Raw genomic sequence first — 21,100 nt, 5'->3', positions numbered from 1 at the left:
AAATTATTCGGATGTGTAAGAGGAAATTATAGTTAGAAAATTATAATTAGCATGGATTGATAAAAGGCAATCTTTTATTTATTTTATTCACTGAATGTAGGCCCTACCGTTTATTACTTATAATTTTTAATCAACTATTCAGCACTATATAGCGTCATCACGTTCATTAGGTGCGCAATGGTTTTAGTTATGAAACTCAATTGTAAATTTTTAAACTTTAAAGTACTGGAAAAAAATGCGTGAATGGATAAAGTGAAATATTGTAGGTAAAACACGAATATTTTAAATACTGCCTATTATTTATGCTGATTTCTAATTATTATTCTATCTTTCGGGTTTTATAGGAGAGGCGTAGCGAGGGGGGCATATGTCCCCGGGTGCCGACCTTAGGGGTCGCCAAAGTGGGTTGGAAAAAATTTGCGAGGGGGGGGGTGGTGGAAATCGAAAGTTTTAGGGCGGGCGGGGGGGGGGGGGGAAGGGGTGCAAATCGAAAGTTTTAGGGGGGTGCAAATCACCGGAAAGGGCGCGATTTGGCGCTACGGGCTAGACTGTGAGCAATATGCCTGTATGATTGCATTTAAATTGTGTTTGTTATGAGTGTTGTGTTTATTTTTTCGTTTTTTTTTTGTTGGTTTTTTTTTTGCGATCGTTTGTGTTGTGTTTAATTTTGTTCTGTTCCCAAGTTGGTACATTTAAAAAAGATTTACCGTGGCGGAGCACGGGATGCAGCTAGTATATATATATAATCGATTTTGGGCTTAAAAGAATATTTAAGTTTAAGTAATCAATTAATGGAACTGGCAAAAAGCATTTTCCTTCTTTACATTTTGCAATTTTTTTGCCATGGTGTAACCCCCCTAAATTAATATAAAATGTAGATCTCGTTCTACCATTTTTCCTTGGCTAATGGAACCTTACGGCAGGAAACGGAAGAAGATATTAGAGTCTACGTCCGAGTAAACTCGACCTTTGCCCTCATCTTTGTTTACCATCTTTGACAAACTACAATAGCTAGAAGACCAACTTTATTCAGTCGCTAAGTTATTAAAATATTTAGTATTATTTGGGCCTTAGGCTATTATATTTAATTATTACTATTATATAATAATATATATTATAATAATACTAATACTATTAAAGTAAACTATTAATACTATTATTAAGTAGGCCTATTACTAATAATTAATTAACGTCTTTAAATAAATTTGTGCTTAACAGTCTGTCTGAAAACAAAAATTGTTCTCTACCTAGGCTACATACTATTTTACTATTTTACAGCTCTACACTCTACACTAGTCTACACATACTTATACTAACATAGGCTATTAGCCTAAGTATTATTATAAGTAGGCCTACTAATAATTAAGTAGGGCCTAGCCTATGTATTATGTATTATACTATTAATTATTAATTAATGTACTATTAAGTCAAGTACTATTAAAGTAGGCCTTATTGCTATTATTTTAGCAATAACAGTAATTACTAAATTAGCTGGTAAAGGCTAAACAAAAGAAGGGCACTAAAAAGTGACTGACGAAGGCAAAGGCAGTAAAGGACACTAAAAAAGGTATACTAAATTGAACTAAATTATTAATTAATAACTTGTATTAGTAAAATTAGATAGAATAGATCAGATATCTATTATGTTATTAAAATATTATATGGTTTTAGGCTTTAGGACTTTCATTAGGTACCCTACGTAAAATCGGCTGAGGCTGGTAATGCGAAAAAAAGGTTACTTATTTATATAATATATATACAGCCTTTTTGATGCAGTCTTTATAAAAACTCGCCATTTTCTGAGGAATGCCGAACCTCACTGTTGGAATCGAGTTTTTAGACAAATTCGATACAGATATTCTAGTGTAGTCGTATTATATGTTTCAATGAGAAAATTACCGCCATTATGACAATCTTAAAGCTAAAATCGATCGCACGATTCTAATGAATTTATCTCTCAAACATGTCCCGTACGGTGCTGTCACATTTTAAATAAGTTTACGTATTAAACACATTCTAAGTGTCTTGCCATTAGCTTTAAGTCTCCATTAAATAAACAAATATTATTATAACGGTTTTATGGCATTCACAAAATCCGCTTATGAGTTATCATAAATGTCAAATTCCCGAGCTAGCGCTTCGGCCTTGACAACGCCATGGCGTCAGTTTAGCACCGCATTACCTATTATCGATAAAATACGCGCACCAGTGCCAATAGCGTAGTTTTCAAAGGTGGAAAGAATTTAATTGTGGGTGGTACATGTTAAAACTAGATGAAATACATTGATCAAGTTATCTATTAAAAACGATAAGCAAGAAGCTTAGGCTTACATTAACTAGTGTCAAGCATTTCACACATATCTACTTAGATTTAACTTAGATTAAAGGCTTATACTTTATACTATAAATAAATAAGTAATAGGCCTATTTCTTAGTATAACTAATGCTATATGTATTGAGTGATAAAGTAAGTCTGGGCCTATTATTGGTTATGATAAGTAAAGAAGCTTGGTGATAAACTTATTTAATTATTTGTAATAATTATGCCTATGACATTAGTAATTAATAAACAAAAGTCAGGCGCAGCAATTGACAAGTATTGTTGGGCTAGGGGGGGGGGGGTGCGTTGAGTACAATACTAATTAATAAGGCAGTGAATTTAGAATTTTTCCATTTAAACTTAATAATAATAATATGATCCCGTCAAATCTCGACATATAGGCTCCCGACATTTAGGTTCCCGACATATTGGCTCCCTATATATGGACTCAGGACATATTGGCTCCCGACAAAGCGACTCCCGACGTATTGGCTCCCGACATAAGGGTTCACAACATATTGGCTTCCGACAAAATGTCTCCCTACATATTGGCTCCAGACAAATGAATCACATTACCACTATTGGCATAAAAGTAATCATTTGTCCTACATCCACTACCACTATTTTCTCTTTAGAATGCCTGTATGAAATTGTTTTTCATGAACCAACATCAATTCACAAAAAAATCTAGCCCTTAACAGCTAAACTTAACAGAAAAGATCTGTTGGTTAAAAGCGAGCACAGAAGTGTAAATGTGTGATATACATGATGTTTACAGGTTAACGACATTTTGTTTTGATAACCTACAAGCATACTTCTGCTTCTGTTGGGAATGTACAGCGTGAACCCCTCTTCCCACACACTGAGTTGGAACAGCCTATAACCGACTCACTTATGGAAGTCATAGATAGATGACCCTTAACTTAAAACATACTGTTTCTTATACTAAATAAAATAATATAAAAATAAGGCCTGTCGAACAAGAGATGCATAAGTTATATTATTACTTAAGAGTGTTGGATAAGCTAACTCTAAAGAATATTGATGAAGGGGTTCCACTGGCAGGTGTCATATTCAATGAGACTGTATTGCCGGGAGACTTAGTCTCTACGGAAACCGTATTGTTAGTGGTCCATTTGTTGGGAGCCAAATTGACAAGAGCCTATTTGTCGTGAGCCAAAATGACGGGAGCCTATTTGTCATGACAGGAGCCATTTTGTGGAAAAACTAAATGGCGGGAGCCTATTTGTCGGGATTCGTAATGACGGGGCCGTTATGTCGAGAAACTAAATGATGGGAGCCTATATGTCGGGAGCCTTATTGACTGGAGCCCTTTTGTCGGGAGCTTATATGACGGGAGCCTATTTGTCGGCAGCCTATATGACGGGGTCAATATGTCGCTGGCCCTTTTGACGGGGTCAATGTGACGGGGCTCTTATGTCGGGGCTGATTTGTCGGGGTCGTATTGACTGGGCAGTTTTGTCATTGGCCGTTTTGACGCAGCACGGCCTAAAACTTAACACAAAACCAACTCTAGGCAACCTAGAACATAACACTAACCCTAATCCTAACCCTGACCATTATACTAACCCTTGCTCTAAATCTAACACTAACCCTAGCCCTAACTTACCCCAACCCTAACCAAACCTAGCCCTAACCCTATCTGTAACTTAAGCTATGTTATTTACTCCGCTGGGTAATGTTGGGGGGAGGGGGGGAATGTCCAGGGGGTAATTGACGTGGGGGGGGGGGGGGGGTTTAATGCCCTGTTCCCAGTAATACTATTAGTAGGTCTGTCAGGCTAGATTTATTTGGCGTAGATTAATTATTAATTTATAGACTATTGGTTAGACCTATTATAATTTATATAGGCTGTAGGCCTATCTATATTATACAAGCCTACTATTTGACTTTAGGACTTTCTTGGGGGGGGGGGGTGCCAACTGATAGATTAAACCAATCAAAAAAAATTCTCTAAACAATTTTTTCTAAGTCTTTAATTTTTAATGGTGTTTGAATAATTTCATATTAAAAGGCCAAAGAGAGATTGAATCCTCTATACTTTTCCAATTTTTTATTTAATTATTTATTCTGATTTAGCTTTATAATATGAAATGTCGTGATTCGGGCAAGTGTTTGTTTTCTCTACTGTTTTAAAAACATGAACTTAGTATTGAAGTTTCAGATTTTTCTTAGTCCTTTTGAGATGAGTTATTCAGAACAAACCAAAAAAGATCTGAAGTTTTTTCATCGGGATGAAGCTAGTTACAAAGTCAAAGACGTTATCAAACATGAATTTTTTATGAAGGAAACACAGCATTAGTGTATATGAAATCGCATTGAAAATTGCCAAGAAAAAAAAAACTCAAAGAATGAGAAAATCTCATCAAACCCTGCATGTTGAAGATGGTGAAATTAATGCTTGAGGATTCCAGTGCATTAAAGATCCAACAAATATCTGTCTAAAAATACTACTATATGAATGAGATAAAACTTTCACAATAGTTTGTTTTTCAAGTTAATGAATCAACAGACGTAAGCTAGTTTTCACAGTTGCTTGTCTGTGATATATAACAATTCAGATGAACTTGAAACTACATCAAACATTCGTTTTTTAAAACTTGAGGATTAAATTGGTTTGTGGAATGCTGTGGGGTTTATACGGATGGTTAGCCAGCAATGCTTCTGTGGGGCGCCGGGAAGGGTCGCTACACCTCTGATATATATATATATTATATATATATATATATATATATATATATATATATATATATATATATATATATATATATATATATATATATATATACATATATATATGTATATATATATATGTATATATATATATATATATATATATATATATATATATATATATATATATATATATATATATATATATATATATATATATATATATATATATATACATACATATATATATTCACATATATATACATACATATACATACATGATGTTGCCTTGCACCGCAAATGTTAAAAATCAATAACAGTTAAGAAGCCAGCTCCTAAATTTCCTCTACTACCTATTTCCGTTTGCGGATAAGCATTGGGTATTGTAATGTTGGTTGGGTTTGGATTTGGTTTGTTTTCGTTAGCGTTTGTGTTTTCTTTGTGTTTGCGTTTATGGTTGGGTTTGTGTTTGCGTTGTGTTTGCGTTGTGTTTGTGTTATGTTTGCATTTTTTTTTTTGTGTTTTGGCTGGGACTGCTAGTATTCAATATAAATCAATATTGTTTTACTGCCACCCTCCCCCCTTCACTCACACATACACCTCTACACTCTAAGGCTGTTTCATAATGAAATGCTTGGATAAGTTTAGCATGGATAAGTTACGAAGCAGTCACATCCAAGCATTGACTAATATGATAATTTGCAATTTTCCAATATGGTGTCGTTTCATTCCACTTTGGTGGAAGGTGTATTTTGTTAGACAGTACATTGTTTATTCTGCAAAAGTTGCAATTAGTTTCACCCTCCCCTTTTGTCTAAAGGACAAAGGTGTCAGTATCTGCAAACATGATATTAATCCACATACAAGAAGCATTTAACTTTAACAGTCATTAATTCAAGTGAAAAAATAATTGTCTTTATAATAAATTATTAAATGTGGTGTCACCTCCACCCAGTAACAGTTATTAAAAATACTCAGCACATTTTTTTCCACAGTATTTTTTGCAAAGCTTCAGTTTTTTTTGTTTTTTTTTGGACTGGGCTTTTTTTTCACAAGCAAGGTTTATTAGTATTGTTTCCTTCCAATAATAGGTTGAATCCATTTGAGTTCACCTTAATAACAACACCTTTTCAGCTTTCAAATGTTTGTTGTCACAAGTGCAAAGTCATCCATGCCAATGGAAAATCCTGATGGCTGTTGGGGCTGGCTAGTTGTTGTCGCAGCATTTTTTACTCAGTTCATTGTCTGTGGAATAACGTACAGCCTGGGAGTGTTCCATGTCATTTTTAAAGACATTTTTTATGAAAGCCATTTTGATACCTCCTGGATTGGTTCAGTTCTACTTTATGTCACTGCTTTGTCAAGTAAGTGTACTAAACAAAAAATTACTTCTTCAGATTTGTATATTAAAGTAAAAGTAAAAATGTGTTTTAAAACAGTATCGTTTCACTTTTGCAATAATACTGAGCGTTCTATACTGTGGAGTTTGATGTCCATCAAACAAAAAGTAAGCAATCCAAAACAGCCAGAATTGCTGAGATTATTTCATTTTTTCAAATTATAAAATAGCAAACATGCCTTGTAAAGCACTTACTTAAGGCAATACCTTGAAACTGCAATCAACTGTATTCTTTTTTTTATGAAGAGATCATTGCATATTTCATTAAGGGTCATCCATCAATGATAAATATGTTATTTTATTTGGTCCAACCCTTTCCCACATCATAGCATTTCATCACAAACATTCACCAAAGCTTACTTATGTACTAAGTAATTAAATACAACTGTTATCTTGATTACTTATTACATATATACTAAGTAACTAATTAAATACAACTGTTATCTTGATATATTTAGTTAAATATGATATCAGCAAAAGGCTTTGCTATATTATATTACAGGGGGTAGAGAGTGGGATAGAGCACTATCTTATAATACTGCCTTGCATTTTTTTTTTATTAATTACTTTTTTTTTTCAAAATATTTTTTCTTGTTATATAGCTGAAGAGTCAGTTGATACTACTGGCTAACAAATTCTTAATTTTAAACACAATACAAAGGCTTTGTTATTCTTGCTAGTTGAGAAATAACAATCATTTTTTCTCTAAAATTATGTGATTCCCATAATTTATTTTCAAAATCATAGTTTTAGTACCAAATGGGGGTGGGAGGTTGGTAGCAATATATTTTAAAATAAAATAGCTATAAGTAAATATAAAAGTATATTAATAAAAAACAAATAATTATTTTGTTGATAGTTATGAAGAAGAAAGGAACTTATTAACATGAAAAATCAGTTGAACTTACTATACCAAAATTGCATCATTTTTTTTTCCAATATTTGGTGGAGGTTGGGGCAGGTGATATCATTTTACAGACAACTTATTACCTTATCTTTTTTTCACTTGTAAGCAATTGATTTAATTGACTATTTTATTTAATGGTATCAAGGTATCATGTTTCGCTTTGTAACAAGCAACTGGGGCTGTCGTGTTAGCATAATTCTCGGTGGAGTCCTAGCTTCTGCTGGTCTTGCACTTTGTATGTTGGCTCAAGAGATCTATCAGCTTTACCTTTCTTTTGGATTATTAACTGGTAAATATATGCCTATTTAAGAATTTGGTTTAAACTTGTTAATTCTTTATTGTTGTTGAATTAATATTGACTTTTAAAAATGAGTTTTAAACTAAATATATATCTTCAGACTATTACTCCAATAATAATGTGTAGCTTCTCATGACATTATAACTCACCGGACCAAGACAGCATAGTTTATTGGGCCCAAACTTTTCCCTTAATTAAATAATTAAATAACAGCTATCACCTGAGTGTGTGTTATAAATGGGGTCTATGTGTCGCGCAGCTATGCAGTGAAAGGGTGCACTACCATTATATTCTGTCTAGCCATTCAATAGTTCATCCCAAAGCTTGATGACATCAACGTATACAAATGATTTGATTGGATGATGTTAATTGACTCTACTGTTTATTACACGATACCAATACTTATAACAACCTGTACAAATGATATTAAGACTTGAATACATATACGGCCTCACCCTAAGACTACAAGGACAAGACTTCTTTCAACTTCACTCAAAGGACACAACAATCCCACACTGGAACATCACTTTCTTGCTTTTTGCATCACACTTTCACTCATTCAATATACCCCCGCACCAGCATTTATGCGCACCAATTTGCCTAATCAAACATACATCATAACAGTAAGGATCCCATCATCCTAATCCTGCAATAATTGTATTTTAACTATAATTACAGGTCTAGGCTTTGGATTAGCATGTTCACCATCAATTGTAGCTGTTGAAAGATACTTCATTCATGGAAGATTTCAGGCTTTAAGTGTTGTAGTTGCAGGCATAGGAGCAGGAATAATAACATTTCCTTTACTTATTCGACATCTTCTTGTCCACTTTGCATGGAGAGGAACCATGTTGATTCTAGCAGGAATAGCACTAAATTTATGCGTCTGTGGAATGATAATGAAGCCTTTGAAGTCTGATAAAGAAATTAAGCTGATGCCAATGCTGTCTTGCTTTGCTCTCCGACATCCATTGTTTCATGGAATGTGCTTTGCAAATCTTTTTTGGAGTTTTGGATCCACTGTTATTTATATGTATTTACCCTCATATGCAATGAGTAGAGGATCATCTTTTGAGGCTGCAGTTTTTCTTGTGTCTTGTGTCGGTATTGCTAGCTTTGCTAGTCGAATGATTTTTGCATTTATGGGTCCTAACAGTACACTGGATGAGGTTACATCTGCTCTTTGTCCTGTGGGCTTGGGTGTGGTCATTACTGGGATATCACCTCTTCTCTTCAAAGATTACACTGGACAGATTGGTTACGCTTTGCTTTTTGGGTTCTATAGTGGCTTTTGGACTACATTTTTGTCCCAAGTATCTAGGGAGCTTTTGGGTCCTGAATACATAGCCATGGGTAATGGTTATTTGTCATTTATGATTGCCTTGGGTGCTTTAACTGGTGGACCGCTTACAGGTAGGTGTTTTACTTACATTTGTTAAAAATATTCTTCTATCACATTGGAATGTATTTTAAAAGGTCAAGTGATTTACATTGTAATTTATTCAAAGCAATAATTTTTCAGGCCTGCTGCTCCAACATGAAAATGATTTCAAATATGCATTTTATCTTGCTGGTGTGTATTTTTTCTTTTAAATTCAGGTCTGATATTCCCATAGATAATCACCTAACTTTAGTTTTTAAGCATTTCTAATTGGAAGAAATTAAGGGTTTTTCTGTAATTGACTAATTAAGAATGTTCTATCAATTATTTGGCTCTAATTATCTTTATTTACATAAGATATTGCAGACTTTTTATAATTTGTGATGTTTACAATTTATAGGGGCCTGCTTGCTGTGGAGTTCCATTGTGATGGTGCTGTTTAAACTCAAGCGCTGTGCAGCTAGACTTGATTCTGCCATGTATAGTGGAGAGGATTCAGATTCTCTAAGGAAATCAGCAGCAAAAGAGCAGAAAGTTCCATTGATTCTTGATGAAATTTCTTCAAAAGAAGTGAAACTGACTATTTCTGGGAAAGACATTATTGTGTAAGCACTAATTCTAAAATTCTAAAATGATTTATAATTGGGATTTTCAAGTATGAAAATTAATTTAGTGTAGTCTATGTCATTGTTATGATTTGTTCAAATTTTATTTAAGTCTTAATTTATAGTTTTAAATATAGCCTTTAACAGTAATACAGAGTTGCTTAAATTAGGAAATTATTTTGGTTTTTTTACTATGCAATAGGTGAAACAATAATATCTAGTAGATTTTTAAAATAATATTAGACTATAACTGCAACAATCATTTTTTTTTTTTAAATTTCGGTGTGTAATTGTATATAGAATTTGTAACTAATATTAACAGGGACAATGTAATAACTTGTGTCTGATCACACGACTGCTGCTCCAACACTGACCAGTGACTGCAGAAACAAGAGATGGAACTGAAATTTACTTACAGTATTATTCTCAAAGAATAAATGACAACTGTGTTTATTGATTATTAATGGAACTTAATTAGTGATTTATATTTGACATCTGTTTTCTATATATAGTCACAATATTTAGGCCGTTAAATTAAAAGTTCATTGAAGTAATAAGTATTGCTTATTTCCAAAATTATTATTGGTGATAATAGTTCTCTAAACTAAAGCCTAACTATTTTAAAACATGAATTGATTGCAAATATAGTTTTATATTCATATTATAAATCAGTTTCACAGATTTTCTTTTTAAAAGAACCTAAAAAACAAACCAGAGTATAAAATGTTTTGCTTTTGGTTCTATTCTTGATTGATGAAATGTGAGTCATTGATAATTATTATATTGATCAAAATTCTTATTTTTTACATGTATGTATATTTCCCCTGTGTTCAGATGAAAATAAGTTTTGTTCTAAAGAAAGAAATGAATTGCTGAAAATTAAGGATATTATTACTAATCCTAATGAACGATCAGTTAAAATGATCAGTGATATAGTAACAGGACATTTTATACTACAAGATATTTTCCTAGACATTTCTGTCTCAGAGATTAGAGAAGCTATACAAATTTTGAGCTTAGTTTATACTCTCAGATTTTATAAAAAGTACTCATCTACATCCATAATATAAGATTACAAAAATTAAGTATTGGCTGATTCTTTTGAATAAAATAAAAGATATTATGATAAATAGACTTTTTGCTGTTTGCACAATAACTTTTCCAATACACTTGACGCCTTTTGGTAATACTATTTTCTTTATTTTTGTGCTCTATAAAGTTTAGTTTTTTATATGTAATTATTGCAATAACAAAGTAGTGTCACAATATATGATGTAAATATAACTACATTTTAAATGTATATTTATTGTACCTAGTCATTCTACCATCTCTTACATGTGTGTGTTCTAATTAGTTATTGTACATTTTTGTAGAACACTTATTTTGGAGCTTCCAGATTTTTATATATCAAATATCATATTGTTTTTTTTACAAGTTTATAATAAGTTGTAAAACTTAACAAGCTTTAAAGAATGAATCAGTAAACAAAATCATGCAAGCAGTTACCTACTTCAAAACATGAGCTTGTTTCAAAATTAAATCTCTTCATGACCGTAAAAAAATGTATTAAAGATTTCTCCAAGAAATTAGACATAACAAGGTATTGGAATTTTGCTTGTTATAAAATAATGTAAATATTGTAACTTTCATGTATTAAAAAAGTTTTCAATAGAAAGAAACGTTGGTGCCATAAATAATCTTAATCTTATACATAGACTTTATTGTGCAGTTCATGTACTAATACATTTTACTTTTTGTTGCCTAATCATCATTTTATCATTTAAGTTAACTGCTGCTTTTTCAACTGAAATTTAATTTCCTTTTATTAAAATGATGCTCATATAGTAAAATTAGCAAATAGTTTTGTTTAAATATTGTTAAATGTGTGTGAATCTTGAAGATTGTTTGCTGCTTTCAGAGTTTCTTCCAAGCATTTATACCCCCCCCCCCCCCTCTCCCGAACAAAATGTAATTTATATAGTAAATATATACTTTTAACAGTGTCCGCCTCTTCCCCCCCCCCCCCCCCCCCCCCCCCACCACCGGTATTTTTAAGTCTGGAACTACCAGATTTTCATTGTGACAAAATTTGAACTTTTTAAAGTCAGACCCAAATGGCGGTAACTTTGAATTTTTTATTTATTTTTAATTATGCACATCAACATAGTTTAAATATATACATACAAGGAAAGGAAACAAGTTTAACAATGTCATATAAAATATGAGATGCAAATAGTAAGGTTTTCATAATGAATGAGGATTAAACATCAAAATCATGATGTGAACAAAATGGTGAATAAATACAATGCTAGTAACCATACAACCAGAAATCTCTTTAAAGTAGGATTGAGTTGGGGTGAATTTTTCCGGGTTTTGTCCCTTGAGTGGCCAGAAAATGATTCTATGTTTGAGATGTATACTAGCGCACCCGTGCGTACTAGCTCTAGGGTGCTCGTTAAAACTAACGTGGGCGCCAAATCGCACCCTGCCGGCAAACGCGTCTGATTTTTTTTTTGTAATGAACGACTATTACGCCCCATTTTATCAATTATCAATCGCACTGTTTAAAACGAACGTAGGCGCCATTCCACTCTTGGGAAAGCTCAGGGCGTCAAATCGCACACTGCAGGGGCGCCGGAGGATGCGCCTGATTCGATATAGTCAACGATTTGTGTTGCCCATTGTGTTTTTAGTGTATAGCCTTTTTTTAAAAAAAAACGAACGTATGTGCCATAGTGCTCACATGGGACCCTGTGGCGCTTTGGGTAATGCAATAGCCGGGGCGCTGGCAGCTGCGCCTGTTGAAGTTTTAACGTTGAATATAGTTGTACCCCTTACCCGCTATGCAGGACGCCCGATTAACGGATACCAAGTGCTAAGATAGACGATGTGGAACTCTGGGTGCCAAACCAAGTATTTACAAAAATCGCACCCTCCCGGGCGCCGCTCATAAGAATTTTTTTTTCACGTAGAAACCTTAGGAGTATTCTTATCAACTCCCCAAAGTTTCATGCCAATCTGAGGAACGATGTCGAATCGCATCCGACTTTTATATTGTATATACCGTATATCAGAGGCGGGGGTGCGGGCCGCAACGGAAGACACCATTTAGAGGGGTGACACCAAGAAAAAAAAACTGCAAGATACATAGAATAAGTATGTTTTTGCCAGTTCAATTAATGGTTAAAAAGTATTTTAAGTACGTAATGACGATCCCGACAAGGGGGGGACGGGGGACCTGACATCATGACGTAATAATGTAAACTACAGAGGGTGACACCATGAGGTGCCGCACTAGTCGACACCCGGCCTAGCGACGCCACTGCCGTATATAGAGAAAAATCGCACCCTTCCGATGCGCCGCCCTTGCGAAATTTAAAAAGTTTTTTTTTTTACAGAAACCTTTCCTTGAGTGTTTTCGTCAACTCCTCAAAATTTCATGGCGATAGGATGAACTGTGTCTAACCGCAACCAAAGTTTATTTTTATATCGCGTATATAGAGAAGAATCGTGCCCTGCCGGGGCGCCACCTGCGAGTTTCTTGGCGATCGGGTGAAAGGTGTAGTGAAGCAGAAATGATGGACAAACACACGCACACACCACACTCACATATATATACTCACACACACACACACACCGACACATAGACACATCTTATTTTTAACGCATCAATGTTATATTACTTTAAGGAGCTTTAGCGTGGGGCAAATAGGGGTGTATATATGTTGGGGAGATAATACAAAACGTCTAAAGTATGATTATTGAGATAAGAGTGTGGGGGTGGGGGTATTGTTAGTTTAATCTGGAAGCTTAGCTTTAGTAGGTTGTCTCTTTTGCTTGGTTTGGTTCGTCTCTAAATACAATTCTCGTATTGCCTGTTTCTTTGTTGTTGTTTTTTCGCAGTAAACTTATCGTGCGCTGTGTCATTGTTTGGGTGCCAGCTCTGGGGGTGTAGTTTTATCTGCAATTTTTATGTGAATTCCTTAGCAGTAGGAGCATTGTAGGCGATGGCTTTGGGGTGGTAGTTGCGAATTGATCTAGCATGTCTACTGACATATTTTCTTTGCAGATTCTGCAGTTTAAAATTAATAAAAATATCGCTGTGTACCTTGTCTAAGTGTTCTGCAGCGGATTAGTTTTGACTTGTTGATAGGTATTCCGTGGGGGTGTTGATTGCTTGTATAACGTTTCCTTTGTTAGCTGTAGGCTAGTGTAGGTGGGTTGGTTGTTGCTGGCTTACCTTAATCATAATTTTTGTTTGACCCGCACGTTTGACATGCTTGTCTGCCAGGTATTGCAATTAACCTGTTTATTGTTGTGTCTTTGTAAGTGATTTTAATATAGTGTGAGATGTATTGTGGGCAGTGGCGTGCAAAATTTTGGACCAAATTTTAATTAATTCATAAAAAAAATATCTAATGAAACCGCACCCAGAATAATGAAAACGCGATCACAACTTAGTCTAGATAGAACATTGGCCAGGTCATCCCGGCCATTGGGCGGTGCGGTTTGCCACCCAGAGTTTCCCAGCGGCCATCTTGCCACCTTGAGTACGTTGATTGGGTGTCGTGCACAAAACAATACATACCAAACAATACATACCAAACAATACATACAAAACCTTGATAGACATTGTTGACAATACCGGATGTACATCTGGGTGTGACTGTGTATATTGGGCAGCGATACTTTGGCTTTGGATGTGTGTAGAATATCACCGCCCTTCACCGATGCCCATTTCTCCCTGAACGTTGAACGACGAAGACGGTACGATGACTATATCAGTGCCATTTGTTGATTGTATATACACATTTGGATGAATTTGGCAAATTGATAATTCTGCCTAAGTAGATTTTTAATTTCCTTATAAAAAAAACTACTACAATTTTACCCCGTTGGAATCCCCCTTAATGTGGATGCCCGGGGCCTGGGCCCACCCCCCACCCCTCTGCACGCCACTGCCCACAATACATCTCACACTACATTAAAATTACTTACAAAGACACAACAATAAACAGGTGTGTGGACCTGTGACAGTGGAGGTCTATTGAGATTCCACTAATTATCCCAACTGTGATGATTCGAAAAGGAATAAAATAATGAAATCTTAAACCTGCGGCCTAGAGGCGGGATTTCCTAAGCCGTGGACGAATACCTACATACATGAGGTTTGCACACGCATCTGTCGCATTTGAGTGCCGGGAGGAAGGGGTCGCACAACTTGGCACAAGACCTAACAAAGAACGACACACATGCTCCTGCATCACTTGGTTACATATATATATATATATATATATATATATATATATATATATATATATATATATATATATATATATATATATATATATATATATATATATATATATATATATATATATATATATATATATATATATATATATATATATATATATATATATATATATATATATATATATATATATATATATATATATATATATATATATATATATATATATATATATGTTGTTACGTACCCCCTTCTCTAATCCTTTCGAACTATTCAGGGGATCGTAAACAAGAAGAAGAAAAATAAAAATAAATAAATGCCAACTTCAGTAATCTCTATTTATTCGCCACAAAATACAACATCTAACATTAACCCGCCACCACATGGAACACAATAGGAAAAATACACAACTATCTACAACAACTAAAGTACTTAGTACGACTACCCTACTTGTCCCTAACCGTCTAGCCTAGCCTAAGTCTAAAACATGTTGTGGCTTTCCACTAGCTCACAGAGACGACCCATGTCTGTCTCCTCTAGACCTAGCTATCCGAGACGTGTCCGTCCGTCTCCGTGTGTGTGTCCCCGAGTGTCTGTCGAGAGTGTCCCCCGTGTCCCCGGTCTACCCTCCTAAAGTACTCGTCCCCCGCTATACACCGTGGGAACGATTTTAATTAAGGCCTGACCCTAGGTCATATCCGTCCATGACGGTCCCCTCCGATCTGGAAGGTTTTCCCAGCCGTAAACCACGGACCGTCACTAGCCTAGGTCAAGCATCAACGGTCAGCCCGTGGTGTCACCAGGTAATTTATGGGCTGTTGGCCACGTTACTACCCGAGTCCCGAAGACTCCAAGTCTGCCACGCCCACAGCGTGTAATCTAATCCGTGGTGTGGCCGTCAAGACCCCCAGACTCTCACGGCCTATGCTGGCCAGTGCATTAACATGCCTAAGCATTTCATTTTAATTACCTGGCCCTCCTCGATGGGGCCAAACCCAGGTAAAGATCACTTGGGATCGTAACAATATATATATATATATATATATATATATATATATATATATATATATATATATATATATATATATATATATATATATATATATATATATATATATATATATGCGCGCTTTGGCCAATGTCCTGGCCAATGTTCTATCTAGACTAAGTTGTGATCGCGTTTTCATTATTCTGGGTGCGGTTTCATTGTGAGTAACGTATTGTTTAGCTATTGTTTGTATAGCATTCTATATGCAAGGCGACATGTATCAAAAGGGCCGTCAGACCATGAGACAGACATAGCAGATGGCTGTCAAAAGAAAAAAATGTAAATCCATGTTACTTTCCATATATGGGCTACAAGGCATAGCCAAAGCCAAGGTTATATTTATAAAAACTGTCTAGCTCCAGTTGCTGGCACTACAATAAAATTTATAAAATCTTGCATGTTCTCTAATTTTCAGATAATTCTTTGTTGAATCGCAAGCACCGTGGCTACACCATTTTCCTTTATAAAAAAATAAAGCTGTGTGCCCACGATCTACGGTTTTTTTTTTTACTTTGATTACTCTTTATTTTAATTGTCTGGGCCGCAGACGCTCCATGTCAAAGGTCATGCATGTTTGGTATAAATCCTTTACATTTACCTTGGCGAAAAAATCTCCCCCCACCCCCCGACCCCCAACACCTTTTTCTTATTATACGGTTACACAATATTGTAGATACAATTGGTTTATTTTCTTAGTGTAAAAACCCGTATTTACAATTGGTTTATTTTCTTAGTGTAAAAGAGTTAGATCTAGATCTAGATTTATCTATTCACCAGTCCAGTCTAAATAGTTCCGAGTTTAGTAGGCAAAAAGCGCCCCCCCCCCCTACCTCCCCAAATCTTGGAACTAGCTGAAGAGCTTTTTTTTTTTAATTTAAAAATTACAAATTTGAATAATAAAAGGAAAAACAAGATTAAAAAATAATTCATTGATAGTTTTACGACGTTCTATAACAGAAGACTCATAAGACCCATGATCAATTATCATCGTTGTGATTTTTTTTAGTGATTTGTGAAAATAACAAAAGTATTTAGAGATCTAGACGATGTGAGATTTTTCAGTAGGTTATTGATCTAGGTCACGGGTTCCCAACCTGGGGGTCACGACCCCCCTGGGGGCGGAGGCGTAGCGACCCTTCCCGGCGCCCGGGGCGAACTTTCAATTTGGCGCCCCCCCCCCCGCTTATATATATATATATATATATATATATATATATATATATATATATATATATATATATATATATATATATATATATATATATATATATGTGTGTGTGTGTGTGTGTGTGTATATATAATTATGTGTGTGTGATAGTGTGTTTATATATAAGCTTGTGTGTGGGTAAGAGTGTATTTGTGTGTGTAAGCGTGTGTGTAAGCGTGTATGCTACAGTCCGGACAAGGTTTAATAATTACATTGTATGATTTTCATTCCTTAAAACTTTACGATAATTTAATTCCCATTAAGATGCGTTTAACTTTTTTTGCGAAAGATTAGTAATGTCAGTAAAAAAAATAAGCCTGATCTGTGTTAGAGGGTAGTTTGTAGCTAACGCTAATATGTTTAGACCAGCCTTTTATGTTCTAGTTTTGAACGATCTCTGTTGTGATATGGTACATAGTTGGATTCGAAGTTTGTTAGAGTAAGGACACACAAGTGACATACAAGAAGAAGTTATCAGAAATATTTATTGTTCACATTGGAATACGACATGGGTATTTCGTTGATTGGTTGATGGTATGACAAAACAAGCTAGAGAAAACAAACTGGAATCCAACGGATGTTAACAGCTCGTAGTCTTGGATTTCGCAGATTTGCCCTGCCTTCTCGCACACAGTTTCTTCCAGGCATCTTTTCGGGGGGTGGGGGCCAAGCCCCCCGGAAAAATTTATACGCCCCCCCCCCCCCGAACGAAATGAAATTTATATAATTTATATATAGAAAATATATACTTTTAACAGTGTCCGCCCCCCCCCCCCGAAGAAAGTTTACCGCCTCCCCCCTCCCCCCGAAGATTTCAAGTGCCCCCCCGGAGAAAAAAGTCTGGAAGAAACACTGATCAAAAGTATCTGATCTCTCACGTTGAAGTTGAGAGAATCGTAAGAATCTTTCAAAGAACTAGTCGCGTCTTTTTTTTTAACAAAACTGGCTGGTGAAATTTTACATTACGCGTTAATACACTTGGTTTCTTTACTAAGTGTTAAGAGAGTTATCTACTCACCAATCCAGTACAAATACTTGCGATTTTTGTTAGCGAAAAAGCGCCCCCCCCCCCCACCCCACACACACACACTCATCACAACCATCTTGGACAAAGTTTGTAGAGCGGTTTTTAACGTAACTAACTTTTTTTTAAAAAATGTTACACAATTATACAATGCACAGTACAATTCGTTTCTTTCTGAGAGCTAAAGGTTGTTTACTCAGAATCCTGTGTAATTTTGCTATTTTATTTAGCCTAAAAGCGCCCCCCTGCACCATCTTGATAAAAGTCACTAACGTATTTTACAGTTCAACAATCGTACAATACGTTTTAATACAATTCGTTTCTTTTAATAGTGGTAACGTTTATCGACTCAACAATCTAGTGTAAATTCTTCCGTTTTAAGTCTCGAAAAGCGCCCCCCCCCCATCTAGGAAAAGCTTCAAAGCGGTTTTGCCGGTCACTGTTTCTTAAGAGTATATGTTTTACATTAAGAAATCAAGATAGAAAACAGTTAAATCAGTATGTAAATGCGTGTAGCCATTACATTTCTTAACTTAGACAGTTTATAATTCAAAACTGCAGCATAAAATCAGCTTTAAAAAATTTTTCCCACCCCTTTTGGCGCCCCCATAGGGTCGGCGCCCGGGGCGGCCGCCCCCCCCCCCCGCCCCCCCCTAGCTACGCCTCTGCCTGGGGGTCGCGAAGGTCTTTCTGGGTGGTCGCCAACTGGTATACTAAACCTTAGTAATTTGAAACACAACATAAATATTTAGAAGAATTTTTGAAATTCGGCTTCATTAACATCACTGGAAATGTAATAGAGAAGAAACAAAGCGCACTGTACAAAGTTGTTCTCAGTCACGAATCTATGAAATCTTTAAAACTAAAACGTCATTTGAGACAAGTCATTCGGAACACACCGGAAATATATGGAGTTCTTTCGTCGGTAAGAAGCTAGTTGCAGACGCCAGAGACTTGATCGAACAGGATGTTTTCACCAGCATTAGTGCAAGCATCAAATGAAGTCGCGATAGAAAACGCCAAGCAAAAAAAAAAAAAACAATAGGAGAAAATCTCACCAAAAGCTTCATGTACTTAAATGTTAAATAACACATTTTTATTGAAATTACGCTTTCAAAATTGTTTGCTTTTCAAGTTGATAAATTAACAGACGTGAGTTCGTGTTCGCAGTTGCTGTGTCTATATTCATGCGGATGATAGCAAAGAAGAGTTGCTCTTTTGTGAAGATAACATGGAGAAAATAAATAGGCTTACCTTTTTGAAACTGGATGATTAAAATGGGTTAGAACGGCTGTGGGGGTTCGTACGGATGGCGCGCCATCTATGTTTAGCTCAAAATCGGGCTTTCAGAAAACAAAAAAGATTTAGCTCCCTAACCACTACCCTAACCAATTGACATCAAGAGTTCATTGCTAGTATAAGGCGTAAATTATATAAAATCTGGAGCCTTCAAAGAACTGAGAAAAAACATTAATATAGATCACGAGGTTCTACTCTTCTACACTACAGTACGCTGGCTGTCAAACGAAATGTTGTAACTTGAGTTTTTTATTGAAATCTGAAATCAAATTGTTCTTGGAAGTGCAAAGAAAACATGACTTTTTGGTATATTTAAAACGACATAGAGTGGTGGTTGGAGAGAGTACCATACCTAGCAGATGTGTTCGAACATCAAGATAAGCTTAACCTGAAGCTTCAGGTAAAATGAACGGATATTATAACTTTCCATGATAATCTTGGGGTACTTTTATCAAAACTGCAAAATCGGCGAAGAAAATAAATCTTGGAAATATTGTAAATTTGAGTTATTTAAAATTTCGAAAGAAGCGATTTCTGGGCATCTTGAATCTCTTGAAAACGGACTGCATCGCTATTTCTCTGAGCTGAAAAAAAGAAGAATCTGCATTTACGCATTACCTATTCTCTTCTTCCCTTGATGTTGCCAGCATTCCCGTTGAATTACAAGATGAGTTCTTTTATTTGCAGAATGATTCAGAGTAAGATGAAAAACGGCAGACACAATTTTGGTGTAGTATTCACCATTCGTACCCAAACATAAGATTGATTGACTTTTCGAGAATACATTTTCAACACTATTCTTCGATTAAAAACAAAATTAAGATAATTATAATGACATAGGTTGGCGTTAACAAAAAAAATGTAATTAAAAAGTTAACCACGAAGGTTTAGTGAATAGTATGCAATTTTACTCACGCTATTAAAACAGTTATCAAGAGTAGTTCATATTGAAAGTCTACTAGAAAATCTTATTTTAGTGCTTATTAATTTCCATACTAATTTCGGCTTTTTAATTCTATGGGGGTCGCGGGTCACTTACTTTTTATAAAAGGGGGTCGCCACTCGAAAAAGGTTGGGAACCACTGATCTAGGTCTAGTTCTATTATATTGACAGAAAAGCCAGCATATTGATCGACTACGGGTCGGCGTGGTCGAGTCGGTAAAAGCTCATGGTTGCTAAACTCCAAAACCAAACAACTGCTGCCTTGTAGCTTGTTCTTGGTTGGACAAAGGCTATGGAAGCAAATCCAAAAAGAAAAGCAGGCTGAAATCGGAGTCAATGGCCTCAATGGCGCATAACCAGTTGACACGTATCCTTAATTATGATGGAGGCGTGGTCGAGTCGGCTAAAGCTTATGGTTGATAAATTCGAAAAAGTCTCGAGTTCGAACCCTCTGGCAGAAGGCTCCATCCCTTCCAACACTAAAAAGAAGAAGAAGATCGTGTATGATGCTGTTCTTTTAACTTTTACGCGATCTGTAAAACTCGCAAATCCGTTATTTCCGTATCTCAAATTTAGCTCTTAGGCCTATTTGAAAACAAAAAATGCTTGCTCTAAGAATCTCGTATGTGGGGGTACCAGTAGGTCGAGGTACCACACAGCAGAGAATAGAGAACAAGTAATAGACTAAATAGACGAAATAATAATAAACCTGCCCCTATCT

The 21,100-nt window shown here is 35.4% G+C and overlaps 1 protein-coding gene across 1 annotated transcript; it reads left to right on the top strand.

Annotated features, from left to right (window-relative positions):
* Window positions 1-1,451: 1,451 nt before the first annotated feature.
* Window positions 1,452-11,447, top strand: LOC131944149 (monocarboxylate transporter 12). Its single transcript, XM_059304668.1, has 7 exons — window positions 1,452-1,567; window positions 6,149-6,378; window positions 7,466-7,609; window positions 8,297-9,031; window positions 9,141-9,191; window positions 9,400-9,604; window positions 9,927-11,447. The coding sequence occupies exons 2-7, from the start codon at window positions 6,156-6,158 to the stop codon at window positions 9,949-9,951; spliced, it is 1,383 nt and encodes a 460-aa protein (XP_059160651.1). The 5' UTR covers window positions 1,452-1,567; window positions 6,149-6,155; the 3' UTR covers window positions 9,952-11,447.
* The last annotated feature ends 9,653 nt before the right edge of the window (window positions 11,448-21,100 follow it).

Source organism: Physella acuta, unplaced genomic scaffold (assembly GCF_028476545.2).
Source record: "Physella acuta isolate Inbredline_101_S28 unplaced genomic scaffold, ASM2847654v3 ptg000041l, whole genome shotgun sequence".
Lineage (NCBI taxonomy): Eukaryota > Metazoa > Mollusca > Gastropoda > Physidae > Physella > Physella acuta.
Note: the sequence above shows the minus strand (reverse complement) of the source record. Positions and strands in the feature narration are given on the sequence as shown.